This window comes from Phacochoerus africanus, chromosome 1 (genome assembly GCF_016906955.1).
Source record: "Phacochoerus africanus isolate WHEZ1 chromosome 1, ROS_Pafr_v1, whole genome shotgun sequence".
Taxonomy (NCBI): domain Eukaryota; kingdom Metazoa; phylum Chordata; class Mammalia; order Artiodactyla; family Suidae; genus Phacochoerus; species Phacochoerus africanus.
The window spans coordinates 38974713-38988926 of NC_062544.1; the positions used below are offsets into that span (position 1 = coordinate 38974713).

Below are 14214 nucleotides of genomic sequence, written 5' to 3' on the forward strand. Positions count from 1 at the left end.
ATGACACAAACATAGTCAAAATTTGTCCCCAAAGCACATTTCTTTCCAAGTAGTCCGATAATCTAAAACTGACAAAATATACATAAGTGTAGTATTACGGTTACCCTTAAAATTATGGACAATGCTTATAAATCTTATTTCCAAGTCACTTGAATAATATGTAAGAATACTATAAGTTTTTTTTTTTTTTTGGCTTGGGGAGTGGGGGGTAAGAGGGGCTGCTGTACTCACAGCACACAAGTTCCTGGGCTAGGGACTGAATTGGCACCACAGAAGTGACCCAAGCCACAGCAGTGACAACACTGGATCCTTAACCCACTAAGCAACCAGGGAACTCCAAGAAGAACATTATAAATGATAGGCGAAAAGGACAGTTACCTGCTAAAGCATAAATTCCTTTAGAACAATCTTGGTTCTTTCCTGAAAAATCACCTCCCATCGTCTATATGTTAAAAAGAAAAAATAATTTAGATCCTAGAATTAAGCTATAAGGAAACTAAACTAGCTTTACATCAGGATGTAACTGTAATGAATCACTTACATGGGTCTTTCCACTTCCAGTCTGCCCATAAGCAAAGCATGTAGCCATTCCCCTTTCAAATATTGTTTCCACCAGTGGTCTAGCTGTAAACCTTAAAAATAAAATGTACCAGTCAGAATGTACTGTTGATATTTAAATTAAACAAATAAGAAATAAAAGTAATATCCTATAATTGCTTTAAAGCATATTTTTAGGTAGTAATTCCATAATAAACAATGGTCACAATAATAATGGTCAGGGAAAAAAACCTGACATTAACTGAGCTAAAGACATATATAGAAGACAATAGGGAAGTTAAAAAAAAGTAACTAAAGATAATATGAGCCAGACAAGTAGGACATACATAATAAAAACAAAAACAAGAAAACCAAACCCAATCCAATCCAGCAAAAGTATCAAAAGTTTCAAGAGAAACAGAACTGCAAGTGATAATCCCAACAGAAAAAAGCTAGAGGGGAAAAATACTATAAAAACATTATCTTAGACCACCTAAACAGGTAGAAAAGTGCTAAGATTTCCCTGAATACGAATAAGTAAATATAAATTATGCTTATAAGAACTGAATTCTTAGCTGATAGCCTCAATTTAGGAGAAGGATGCCAAAATATTACATATTGGTACAATCCCTGCTAAAGTTAAAATACAAAGGTAGGGAGGGACCAAAAAAAAAAATCTTTCATTTTTCATTGAGCAGAGCTCTAAGAATTATGATAAAAAAACAAATCTAGGAAGTTTCCCTGTGGCACAATAAGATAAAGATCCAGGAGTTCCCGTTGTGGCTCAGTGGTTAACGAATCCAACTAGGAATCATGAGGTTGCGGGTTCGATCCCTGGCCTTGCTCAGTGGGTTACGGATCCGGCTTTGCCGTGAGCTATGATGTAGGCGGAAGACGCGGCTCGGATCCCAAGTTGCTGTGGCTCTGGAGTAGGCTGGTGGCTACAGCTGTGATTAGAGCCCTAGCCTGGGAAGCTCCATGTGCCTCGGAGTGGCTCTAGAAAAGGCAAAAAGACAAAAACAAACAAACAAACCCAAAAAAGATAAGGATCCAGTGTTGCTGCAATGTGGCATGGGTTCCTAACTTCCATATGCTATGGGTGCAGCACCCCCTCATCTCTACTTTTTATAGTCTTCAAAAATAATACATAGAACACTTGTACAACTCTGTTGGTTTTTATTTTTTCTTTTAAGGTACAACTGGAAAAAATACAGAACAAAAGTACCAGAAAAAAAATTCCAGTCAAATTGGAGTAGTAGAAATAAGTCTACAGATTGATCAAATAAAAAACAGCCTAACTCCTCAATCCGTGAAAGTTAAGGATAAGAGAAAGGGGTAGAACCAATACTGGTAAAATTAAGAAGTAGGGTGAAACACAACATATTTACTAAATCTAGTAAATACACAGGATTTCTTGGACTGTTTTGAGAAAGGTAAAAATACACAATTTATAATTGTAATTCCCTTTTAAAACAAAATCTTCACAATATTTCTATATAGATTCACATATTCTTTAATTTTGTCCTCTTTACAGCTGAACTCCCAATTCACTGGCTTAAGGGCAATGGAGTTAGTCTTAACAGCATCTCATTTATAACCTCTTTAATTCTTAAGACTCTTATTAACTTTCGATTTAGTTTTCCAGTCAAATTTATAAAATAAATGAGTAACGAACATAGCATTCAAGTAATTGCCAAGACAATTCTATACAGACTATTACAACAATGCTGCTAAAACTGACCTGTTAAATGCTGAGAACTATATGTGTACAAACCATGTATGAAAATCTAAATTTAGGCAACAATTTAGGACACAATACATCTAAGTTTAAGTTGTTTATAAGTTGAATATATAAACATACAAGAATTTCATGTATTAAAACTATTTCAAAGCTTATAGATGATAAAATTAGGCAAATGGAGGTAGGTTTACAGAACTCTTCCTGCTTAAGTTATGATACATGCTAAATATTTAGACAAAGAGGTGACCAATGTATTACAGATATTTCAAATCTCACTACTACAGAGACTAAAAAGTAAAAAATAACCATATTTCATTTCTAAAGGTACAGAAAATGTCAACATTTTCTAGAAATTTCTTATCCATACATACAGTATGTTAGATAGTTTATAAGTTAATCAGTAATGAAAACTGATATGGGGAGCATTAAAGAGAACAAGTCTTAACAGCCATTGCAGTGGTTATTGCATATTCTTCTTTGTTTAAACTCAGAAAGATAAAAAAGGATATTACACCTCTGGAGAGATATGCCAAGATCAAGGTCAGGGTGGTGATGAACACACAGTATAAAAATAAAATTCTGATTTAAAACAAATTTACTCACCTATAAACCATTTCATTAGGAGCTGAGTCATCAAAGGCATAATCAAAACGAAATGTTTGGTTTTCTAGGTACCTTGTTAAATCTACTTTTTGTTTTGGTTCATGTACCATCACAACATCTTTACTAGGGATTGTGATTACATCAAGATCTTTCATTTGAGTTTCTAAAAGAATAAAATGAAAATCAATGCCCAGTAATTTTCACAGCATTTGAATTAATGCACAAAAATTAAAGTAGGAAGAATTTAGATAAAAGTAGTCTTGAAAATAGAAATATCCCATAAACATGCCATTCAATAAGACAGAATATTTCAATAACAAAGTAAAAAAAAAATCAAGATTTCTGTGAAGCCAGGAATGGCAAAGATTCAGAGAGCAGTAACAAATCAACAAACCTAACCAAAGAGATCTGCATAATGGTTATGTACAAACTCGATAATTTACATTTAACTCTTCCAAACTAATCTGATTTCTGACATTCTCAAAATATATTACTGCACACAGGACAAAACCAACACTTTATGACAGCTCAATAAGCATACCTTTTTTATTGAGTGGTCGTTTCCTTACACAAACACATATCCTATGTTCATCAATCTAAAAATAAAATATTTTTTCCAGTAATTAGCAGTGGTATATAAAACACTGAAAAGTCAACTATGCAGTATTTCTTCTTGAAGTTTTAGAAATTTAGGATAAGTGAGCTCAAAAAACAAAGGCTGATTATAGAGAAAGTTGTTGGCAAAGATAACTGGCTGTAGACAAGAAACATGATTCTCAGATTATTAACTAAAATAATTTGAACAATTTTACAATGCGCCAATTCTTAGACATAAATATTTTTTCACAAAACTCATGTTCTAATATTTGCCTTCTAATGATATTTAATATAAAGCAGGAATTGGCAAAATACGGCTTGAAAGCCTACTCCAATTCATTACCTACTTTTGTAAAGTTTTACTGAAATAGCCATAACCATTCACTCATATATATGTCTATGGCTGCTTTTCATACTACAGAGGTCAAAATGAGTAGTTCTAACAAAGACCATTTGGTTCACAAAGCCTAAAATATCTGGCCCTTTTCAAATAGATTTTGCCGCTCACTGTGGTAAAGCATGAGCTCAGATGTAGGTTAAATAAATGGAGGAGTAGCAGGGAGTAAAGTACATGAGATGCAAATTTCATGAACTATTCTATTAAATCAGACATAATGTCTGCCTAACACAAGTGTGTTTGGTATACTCCATACATTCCATATATGCTAGGTCAGACAGATTATTTTTCCTAAGTATGAATTACTCACAAAAATATTACCTGTACAATAAGTTCTCATTGTTCAGTAGGAAAGGGGTTGCATGATGAGACAACCTAACATTTTTCAAGCACTAGATTTCTGGTCTACAGCAGTCCTCAACAATCATCACTTATTGTTAAAAGCCAGAATAGCATTTATTTAAAAGTAATAAATTAATTAGTAGTAACTTGGATTGATGGTGGGATCATCAGCCCAAGTCAAAGAGGAAATAAGTATGGAATTGAGATAAAAGTATAAATGATGGTCAGAAAGGAAACTGGGTCTTTTAACACTTCTAACATCTCTCCTTGACTGTGGCTCCGCCCTACCAAGCACATGGACGCTTTGCTTTGAAATGGAAGCAGAATTAAAGTTAGAAACATGTCTAACATCTTATTTTATTTTATTATTATTATTATTTTTGTCTTTTTTTGTTGTTGTTGTTGTTATTTCTTGGGCCGCTCCCGCGACATATGGAGGTTCCCAGGCTAGGGGTCTAATCGGAGCTGCAGCCACCGGCCTACGCCAGAGCCACAGCAACGCGGGATCCCAGCAGCATCTGCAACCTGCACCACAGCTCACGGGAACGCCGGATCATTAACCCACTGAGCAAGGGCAGGGACCGAACCCGCAACCTCATGGTTCCTAGTCGGATTCGTTAACCACTGCGCCACGACGGGAACTCCCATGTCTAACATTTTAAATCATTGGAAACAAGGGTGAATGTGGATGGATTTCTCGATTTTCTTAAAATATGGAGGAGCACTAATAAGGAGAAGAAAAAATACAGAGCTAAAGACAATATTAATTTAGAGGGTTTTAAACATCTTTTTATTCATAGCATAAAAAGTTCCAGGTAATTGTTTGCAAAAAATCTTACAGGATCTGCTGTTGTTAATGGTCTATAATCCAAACTTCCTCTGAAGTCTCTGATCATACACATAATTTCATAATTTGGGTTTGTAGCATCAACATCCTATAAGAAGAAAAAGAGAACACATCATCTATTGTAATTACAATAATGTAGTATTTGTTGCATTTATATTGTATGGTTTGAAAATTAAACTCAAACTAATAAATTGTGTCATTTGTAATAGCCAAGTCCAAATTGAAGCTGGAGATGTGATAGTTCCAGAATTTAAGATTAATAATACACCCAGGAATCACTTTCATATTAGAAACACAATTCTGCTAGTCTATATGCATTCTGTTAACTCCAAACCAAATACTCCTTATCAAGGCCACTCAACCTATTTCAAATATTCATCTATTATACACATACCTTAATTATCTTAGAAAATTGAGTAAAATAGAAAGAGTGCTCATCCTAAACATTAACAAAGAACTCTGGAAAAGCTGAAATACTTAGAGAAACCTCATTTAGTCAGATTCTTCTCAATTCCTAATTCAATGTTCCAGCAAAGTAGAACTATGGATTCATTTATGGTCATTCCCAGCGTCTACTGACTCTCTCTCTCTCAAAAAAAAAAAAAAAAAAAACTAAGACATGGTATAAAACATTCCTAAATCAATAGGACACAGAATTTAAAGCATCAAAAGCCAAGATAATTTTTAAAATTCAATTATTGAACACTAGCATCAGTTTACTTTTTGCTCCAAAAGTGAGAAAATTCAGATTAAGATACAAATAGGAAAAGTTAGTGGCCTCTCCAAGCCATGAGTAATAAATTATCAAATCCTATAAAATTGGATTGTGATGATCATTGTGCAACTATAAATGTAATAAATTCATTGAGTAGTTAAAAAAAATTTTTAATCCAGATCTTTTCCATATACTATATGTAGATTTGCTGAGTACAAAATTTCAAAATTGTAAATATAACTTACTTTCAATTAAACTTCTGGAAAATAATACCAACTATGTCAAGGGAGAAGCAGAATTAAAGTAAGAAGAGATCACAAAGATGAAAAAAAATACTATAAAGTACCCACAGGAAACACCAGGTGGCATCTTTGTTAAGTAGCAGCAGATCTATCTGTTTTGTGCACTATTTCAAAACTCAACTGATCATTCTCAGGTCACTTTCAGATAGAAGCTGATTTATTCTGGTTGAATATTATATGGATTCCACAGTTTTACAACATGACATCTTTATGATTAAGGGCATCTGAACATACGTACTCCTAAATAAGGAAACGATCCTGATGTTTTATTACAAGAAACAAGTTCTAAGAATATAACAGATACAATGCAAGCACAATGGATGATCACCTATACAAGAGCAGAATTTCTAATATGTGAAGACCTGTACAAGGATAAAAGACCAGTCTTCTATGCAATTTTTCCGTTGCTAATAAAATTCTACCATCTAAAGGGAACGTGAGAGGAGGAACACAACACCTAGTATAAGTCAACATTTAATGTAAGTCAAAACAATGAATTTCCACCCTTTCATTGTATGTTGAACTTATTAACCATGCAAAAACAACTAAAAAATTTATAGTATAACCATACACTTTAACTGGGTATTTTTTCTGTATGTGTTTTTAGATCTTCTAAAAAGCCCAAATCCTATTATTCTTGATGTTATACTTCCACCAGAGTTCTGTAACACAATGGCTTAATATTCAAAATGGAATAAGCTTTAGGACTAACACATACCCACTAAAACTTGAAAAGCATATGTAGTGAAAATGTCATGATAAGTTACTTTCCCAATAGTTTATATTATTTTTCAATATCGATATAAGGAACCATATTGAAATCTTTAAATGAATGCCACAATTATTTTTCATAAGCCAATCACTTTCACTGAAACAGCCTAATCTTTGGTTGGTGCATAAACAAAGTGTTTCTTTTACAAACCTGGGCTCTTTTTTCTCTAAGTTCTTGCTGTTGTAGTCTCCTTTTTTCTCGTTTTTCTTGTAACTTCTCTACTTCTTTCACACAATTAGATTTTCTACGTGCTGAAAGAAAAAGATGAGCTGTAAAAGTATAGTTTCCTTTTAGAGTACTGTGCACTTACATACAAAAATTTTGTCATTTTACCACATACACCAAAAAAAGGTACACAGTGACAAAACATGCCTATAACAATATGTGAATTTTACTTATGAGCTGCTTTAACAAAAGTAGGAAAAGGACAATATACAATAAGAGTCAAGAAAAATGACTCTAACATATTGATACATGCCATCTCTTGGTTTAGAATCAAAGATCTCTGAATGGGAGATCAAGAAGGATAGTAATTTTTTTTCTATACCATCTATCCAAATTATCATCTGGCCAGAATTTTAAAATCTAAGCAACTGAAACATTGTCAAGAGTTTTTTATTTATAATTTTTTCTCCAAAATATACATTTAAAAACCCAATCAACAGAGACTAAACTAACAAGTAAAAAATTTTTTTCCCACAATTTAAAATCTGTAATCAAGTCTGTAATTAGACTGTTTACTATTTGGGGACTTATAAGTTTGACCAAGAGAGAATACATGTATGCCTAAAATGACTGAATCCTTGATACATGATTTACATACAAGGGGGTCCAAATTCCTTTTTTGCAGCTTGAACTGGAGATATATCTGAAACACTACCATTCTGTTGTGCAGAGGAAGACTGTTCAGGAAGCTGACTAGGCCGTGCACGTGCAGAACCAACCACTGTAAATGAAACAAATTTTAAAATTTAGAACAGAAAATTAGTAAAGGTGAACCTTATTAAAAGGAAAAGAGATATCTCAAAAGAACTGATACTTAAAAACTGCATTAGCAAACTATCAGGTTCTCTACTCGTGTATATAAACAAAACACGTAATAATTGTTCAATACACTGACATGCTAAGAGGTTTTCAATCATTTAAAAAATATAAGTGTACAAAATACAGATTTTATATGCATTCTCATTTTGAAAAACTTACAGAATTCTGAAATACAGAAAGTTAAAAACTTGAAAGTCCCTCAATGCTCCTTGTATTCTAAATCCCACTCTTTGCTCCTTAGATACATAAACCCTCAATAGACAATGTCCTACTGTGGATGTTAAAAAAGTGAAAAAAGGAATATTAACTATATCACATTTTACAAAGAAATATAAATTTTCACAAGGCTCAAAGAATAGTGCTGTAAGTGCAGGACTTTCCCTCTACCTCCAATCTCACCACTAATACCTACACCTGTCCCGCTTCACCATCCATCCATACAGGGAAGCATCACTAACAGAATGGACCATTCTCAACAGCTAAATATTAGAAAAGAAATTAACTGTGGTTTCCATCACCTAGCTGAAAAATACAAGAGACATGCAATTAATGTTCAACCTGTCTTTAGCAGATTTTACAAAGTTACCCATGACTCTTTTTGCAAGTCTGTTACCCAGAAAATCTTGGAAAATGTCACGATAATTAAATTTACACTTGTGAAAACTAACTCCCTAATCCTTTCTTTCTCATAATACTCTCCTCAAATTTGAAAAATCATTGGGTAAATAAGATGAATCAAAACTGTCATAAGTTTCACATTCACTATAATTATAAAACATTTTTTCTGATATCATTGACACTGTGTTTGGAAATTAAGAAGATACCAGTCTTAAAATTAGCCACATAAAGTGTAAATGAACAGTAACATCAAAGGTAATGTTTACTTTTGATTTACCTGGTAAGGGCCATAGGCAAAAATGAGTAAGTAAATTTTTACTCACCTCTATTATCTCTTGGAGGAGGATCATTCTTAACAGAAGCCACAGTCCGTCGATTCTATAAAAGAGAAAATGTTCATTTTACTTTCTCTCTACTCCTCATATACATGTCTATCACAGTAATTTCATTTAACTAAACAAAAGCAGACATACAACAATATAAAACTAAATGGAGAAAAACTAAAATTATCTTCTAATGAATTACTCCTAATGGTTATCAATATTCAAGTTTCTTTTATGAGTATCCTGCCACTGCTCAAAAACATTCAGGAATAAAGGACAAGAGTACTCTGGTGGCTCAACGAATTAAGGATCTGGCATTATTACTGTAGGGTATGGATTTGCTCTCTGGCCCAAAGAACTTCCACATGTCGCAAACAAGAGTCAGGTACTGCTCTAAAGATTCCATATGTATTAATTAATTTAATCTTCATAACAACTCTATGAGGTCATTATTATGATTTTTTTCACATTTCTATTTAACAGCTTAACGGTTACTGGTAACAGGATTCACTAGCCCAGTGGTATGGCAGATCCTCTGATCAAACCAGAAAGGAACAAGAGGATGCAAAGGAAGAATTAATGATCTCAAATGGTATTTAATGAGTCCCTACCATTCTACTAGCTGCTTTCATATATTATTTAATTTTTTTGTTGTTGCACCCATGGCATGCAGAGGTTCACAGGCCAAGGATTGAACCCAAGACCCAAGTCACAGCAATGACAATACCAGCTCCTTAACCTACTAAACCACCAGGGAACTCTGAGGTCATTATTATTGCTATTCTGGTTTCAAAGATGAGGGAATCGAAGTAAAGAGAGATTAGGTAATTTCACTAAAGTACGTGTTTTTAACCATCATGCTATCCTGCCAAAATCATGTAATACACTTCATCTTTGAATACTGGGGTAATTAATAAAATACTAGTTTTAGACAATTTACAGCCCCCCTTTAAAGTGAAACATCAAAATACTATAAAATGCACAGTGACGGTTCTACTAAAAGGTTTCATTAGACTTTCAAAGACTTCCAACACTGAATAGTTAAGGGCAGAAGTTTCTGATCCTATTATTTATTTATTAAGACTTCATTCACCTAAAAAAAGATATCAAATGGCTCTCAATGCTAACTACACTTCAAATCAGATGGGTACTATTAAAAGGATATTGATGCTAGGGCCATCCTTCAGATAAAATAAAACAACCTCTGGGAGTGGGCCTGGGAATAAGTATTCTAAAAAAAGTTTCCAGATGATATTAATGCACAGCAAAGGTTGCTAATGATACACCAAGAAGTATAAACTATGGCGGTCCTTCAAGGTTGTGAAGCCAAATATGAAAAACTGAACATTTATAAGGGGTAACTAATGACCTCTAAGCAGTAACTCTTAACAGGATGAAATTATAGGAATAGAAACTCTGTCTTAGGTTCACATGCATGGTTTGAACAACAGAATGTTTTGTTGATATTGCTGAGTTTCTATATTATATTTGGATGTTTATTTACGTCTTCCCTGCAAGACAGCAAGTTCCTTTAGTGCTAAAGTCATGTCATCTTAATCTTCGTAGAGATAAAACTAACAATGTAGAATAATTTTTTTTTCTTTTTTAGCCTCCCCCATGGCATACAGAGTTCCCCAGCCACAGACTGAATCCGAGCTGGAACTGAGACCTAGCCCACAGCTTCAGCAATGCTGGATCCTTAACCTGCTATGCCCACTACGGCAGGGATCAAAATGGCACCTCCACAAAGACAAGCCAGATCATTAACCCACTGTGCCACAGCAACAACTCCAACAATGTAAAAGAATTTTTGAACACAAAGCAACGAATTGCAGATTTAACAACTTTCAGGGACTACCTGATTTTAAAAGTTGTATTTTGATACAAAGTTTTAACATTGAGACATTTCTATAGAAAGGAATAGGAATTATCTTTTAAAATAATAAAAGTAACATGTCTTTTATTTTTGTTAAGATAAAACTATTAGGGAGGATATACCATGGTTTTAAAATTTATTGTCACAAGTTAACAGAGAAATAGTTAAACTACAATCTGTTATTTTCCATTTTCCTTTAATAAACACAAACAGCAGAATTACTATTTCAGAATACTGAAATGAGAATTTATCATGAATAATAAACTCACTTCCTCCTTATCGAAGTCATATATGTTCATTCAGCAAATACTAACAAGCAGTTTTGAACCATATCTCCTAAGAAACTATTATTAGTCTTAGGAAAAATCCTAATCAGGCATGGATTTTATAGGATCTTACCTAATGACTGTTGTAACTCTGAATTAGACAACTTTCAATCCTTGAAAGTTTGTCTTTGTATACATGCATGTAAAGGCAAGAAAGAATTAATAAGTTTTTTTTTTCTTCTTTTTAGGGCTGCACCTTCTGCACATGGAGGTTCTCAGGCTAGGGGTACAGTTGGAGCTGCAGCAGCCAGCCTGCACCACAGCCACAGTAGCATGGGATCCAAACCACGTCTACGACCTACTCCAAAGCTCGGAGCAATGCTGGATACTTAACCCACTGAGCAAGGCCAGGGATCAAATACTCATCCTCATGGATACTAGCCCAGTTCATTACTGCTGAGCCACAATGGGAACTTCTCAATAAGGTTTATTAACTAGTAGTTCTCATTGCAGTTCAGCAGATCAAGGACCTGATGTTCTCTCTGTGAGGTTTCAGGTTCAATCCTTGGCCTCAGGGTTTAACTATCCTCAGGATTAAGGATCTGGCATTGCCGCACACTATGGTGCAGATTGTAGATGCAACTCAGATCCTGTGTTGCTGTGACTGTGGTGGACGTGCCAGATGCAGCCCCAATTCGACCCCTGGCCTGGGAACCTCCATATGCTGTAGGTATGGCTGTAAAAAGAAAAAAATAATAATAATTAAAAAGCAAGCTAATACTTACACTCTTCTCAGCCCCATTTCAAACTAGAGTATACATGCATATACATGCACACACCACACACACACACCCTGCTCTGAATTTGCACCACTAACCTTTACAATTTTGTTTACTTTAGCTGAGGATGTTGGAGGTGGGGGTGTCTCTGGACTGGGCTCAATTTCTTCATCTGGTACAAGGTCAGGGTTAAGTGAAAAGATACTCTCCAGGTCAATCTGTTTTTAAAAAAATGCATACAATATTTTATATATGAGTGTATGTGACCAACTCACCTTTCTGTTTTCAAATAAATTTACATAGAATAAATGTTAAACAAGGTAGCACTTTGTGGTCTTGATTACATGACCAATCACATAAGATATACAGGAGAATCTACCTTTGAGTGAAATTTTTTAGTCACTTGAGGAATGTCAAGGAATACATGGATTATATTAAAATTCTATAGTTTTCTGTTTTGTCTCATATTCAAAAATCTTTAATTGTAAGACTAGAAATAAAATTTAACCCAGTTATCATACCTCTTTGCCTTTTGTATCTCCATTTTCTATCCATTCAACAGTTACACTTTCATTATCTTCATTTAAAGATGTTACCATTGCTTGATGTATTCGGCCTAAGGGGGAATAAAATATATAGTTTTAAAATGCCATGAATTATGGCATTCCTAAATATTGTCAAAAACAAGTTTATAATTTACAAACTTAAAAGACTATGACATTATTTTCCTTACAAGGGATTTCTACAGATTCTCAGGATTAGGGAATGAACTTTGTCTATGGGACCATGAATCAAATCTTGCAGCTTGTCAAGACCAAGAACTCAAGAAAGTGGATTAGATTGAAAATTTTCAAAACACATGATAAATGGTTACAGTGGCATGGAATAGCTGAAATTTTATACTGTTAAAAGAGTTCTAATTGTTAGAAAGTATCCTTACTATGGATCTTATCTGTTAGTGACTACAGATCTGAAATAATTATTTTACATTTTTACATAACATTCCATGTTTATCACAAGTTATTTAATGCCTTCCTTTTGGCTATGCCCACAGCATGCATAAGTTCCCAGTCCAGGGATAGAAGCCAAGCAACAGCAGTGACAATGCTGAATACCTAAGCACCACCAGGGTACTCCTAATACCTACTGATAGGTGTGTGTATTTTTTTTTTACACTATTACAAACTATTATTACACATTTGTTATCACGCACTTGTCATCACACAGATCAACAGATGCATACACACATGAGTATAAGTACTCTGTGTGTTTGTATATATATATTTAAAATTAATTTCATCTGTTTTCATCTTACCCACAGATATGATTATTAGTCAAGTAAAGAGAGAAACTGTGTTATATATCTGCTTATTCAACATTATCTAATAAGATGCTGAACATATGGAATTTTCTTATGTATTTCCTAAATGAAATCCTTGAGGCATCTATAATTTATCTTAGAATAATTCACAGTTCTTTAATTATCTTTAAAAAGCCCAGATATAGAGTATATAAAACAAAAAATGTTACTATAATAACAAGGTATACAGTATCATTAAAGAAAATATGAATACTAACAATTTTAAGTATTATTTATATATATGGAATTACTAATATCTTTTCTATATGGGCTTATATAAAAATTTGAAACAGTCAAAGTCTTTGTTAAAAATTCAAATACCAATGATTTAAGTATGTACTCTCAAGTGATATATTGGTGCTTTTTTTTTCCCCCCTGTCTTTTTGCCTTTTCTAGGGCTGCTTCCCACCGCATATGGAGGTTCCCAGGCTAGGGGTCTAATCGGAGCTGTAGCCACCGGACTATACCACAGCCACAGCAATGCAGGATCCGAGCCACATCTGCAACCTACACCACAGCTCACAGCAACGCCTGATCCTTAACCCACTCAGCAAGGCCAGGGATCAAACCCACAACCTCATGGTTCATAGTGGGATTCATTAACCACTGTGCCACGACCGGAACTCCTATTGGTGCTTTTTTAAACATCACTAAAATATATACTGGCAATCTTTCCATGACAGCTTTATAGACTGACCTATTAATTTTAATAACTGCATAACATTCCATAAAAGGAATGCATCACAATTTATTCCTTCACTAAGAATAATTTAAATTGTTCCTGTTTGCCATTAAAAGATGTTGCACTGGGTGTCTGTGCAGACCAGGTCAAGGAAATTAAAATTTTGATAGACCTCTGAAAAATCGCTTTCCATTTATATTCCAAACAAGTGCATCTATTCCTCATCAACACCAAGAGTAATCAACGGAATTTTTTTTTAACCAATATGGTAGGCCAGGTGTTTCTTTAACCTATTACTAAGTACAAACATGTCAGAGACTGGCTCATTTAACATAAACATAGCTATGCAATAACTATGGAGTAGACACCTCTCTTCTTCTTCTTCTTTTTTTTTTTTTTTTGATTTTTAGGAC

The 14214-nt window shown here is 34.0% G+C and overlaps 1 protein-coding gene across 5 annotated transcripts in view; it reads right to left on the bottom strand.

Annotated features, from left to right (window-relative positions):
- The window catches only part of KIF2A (kinesin family member 2A), an 80550-nt gene that overhangs the window by 21009 nt on the left and 45327 nt on the right, over positions 1–14214 (bottom strand). For 3 of the 5 annotated variants that reach the window (XM_047754466.1, XM_047754442.1, XM_047754274.1), the window contains exons 2-11: positions 12281–12375; positions 11858–11977; positions 8839–8893; positions 7677–7799; positions 7004–7104; positions 5057–5152; positions 3423–3477; positions 2882–3044; positions 542–632; positions 379–442 (exon numbers count right to left, since the gene is read on the bottom strand). In XM_047754466.1, the coding sequence (XP_047610422.1) occupies positions 379–442; positions 542–632; positions 2882–3044; positions 3423–3477; positions 5057–5152; positions 7004–7104; positions 7677–7799; positions 8839–8893; positions 11858–11977; positions 12281–12375 (963 nt within the window). The remainder of the gene's footprint in view (positions 1–378; positions 443–541; positions 633–2881; positions 3045–3422; positions 3478–5056; positions 5153–7003; positions 7105–7676; positions 7800–8838; positions 8894–11857; positions 11978–12280; positions 12376–14214) is intronic. The other 2 variants (XM_047754387.1, XM_047754338.1) reach the window with 1 other exon arrangement.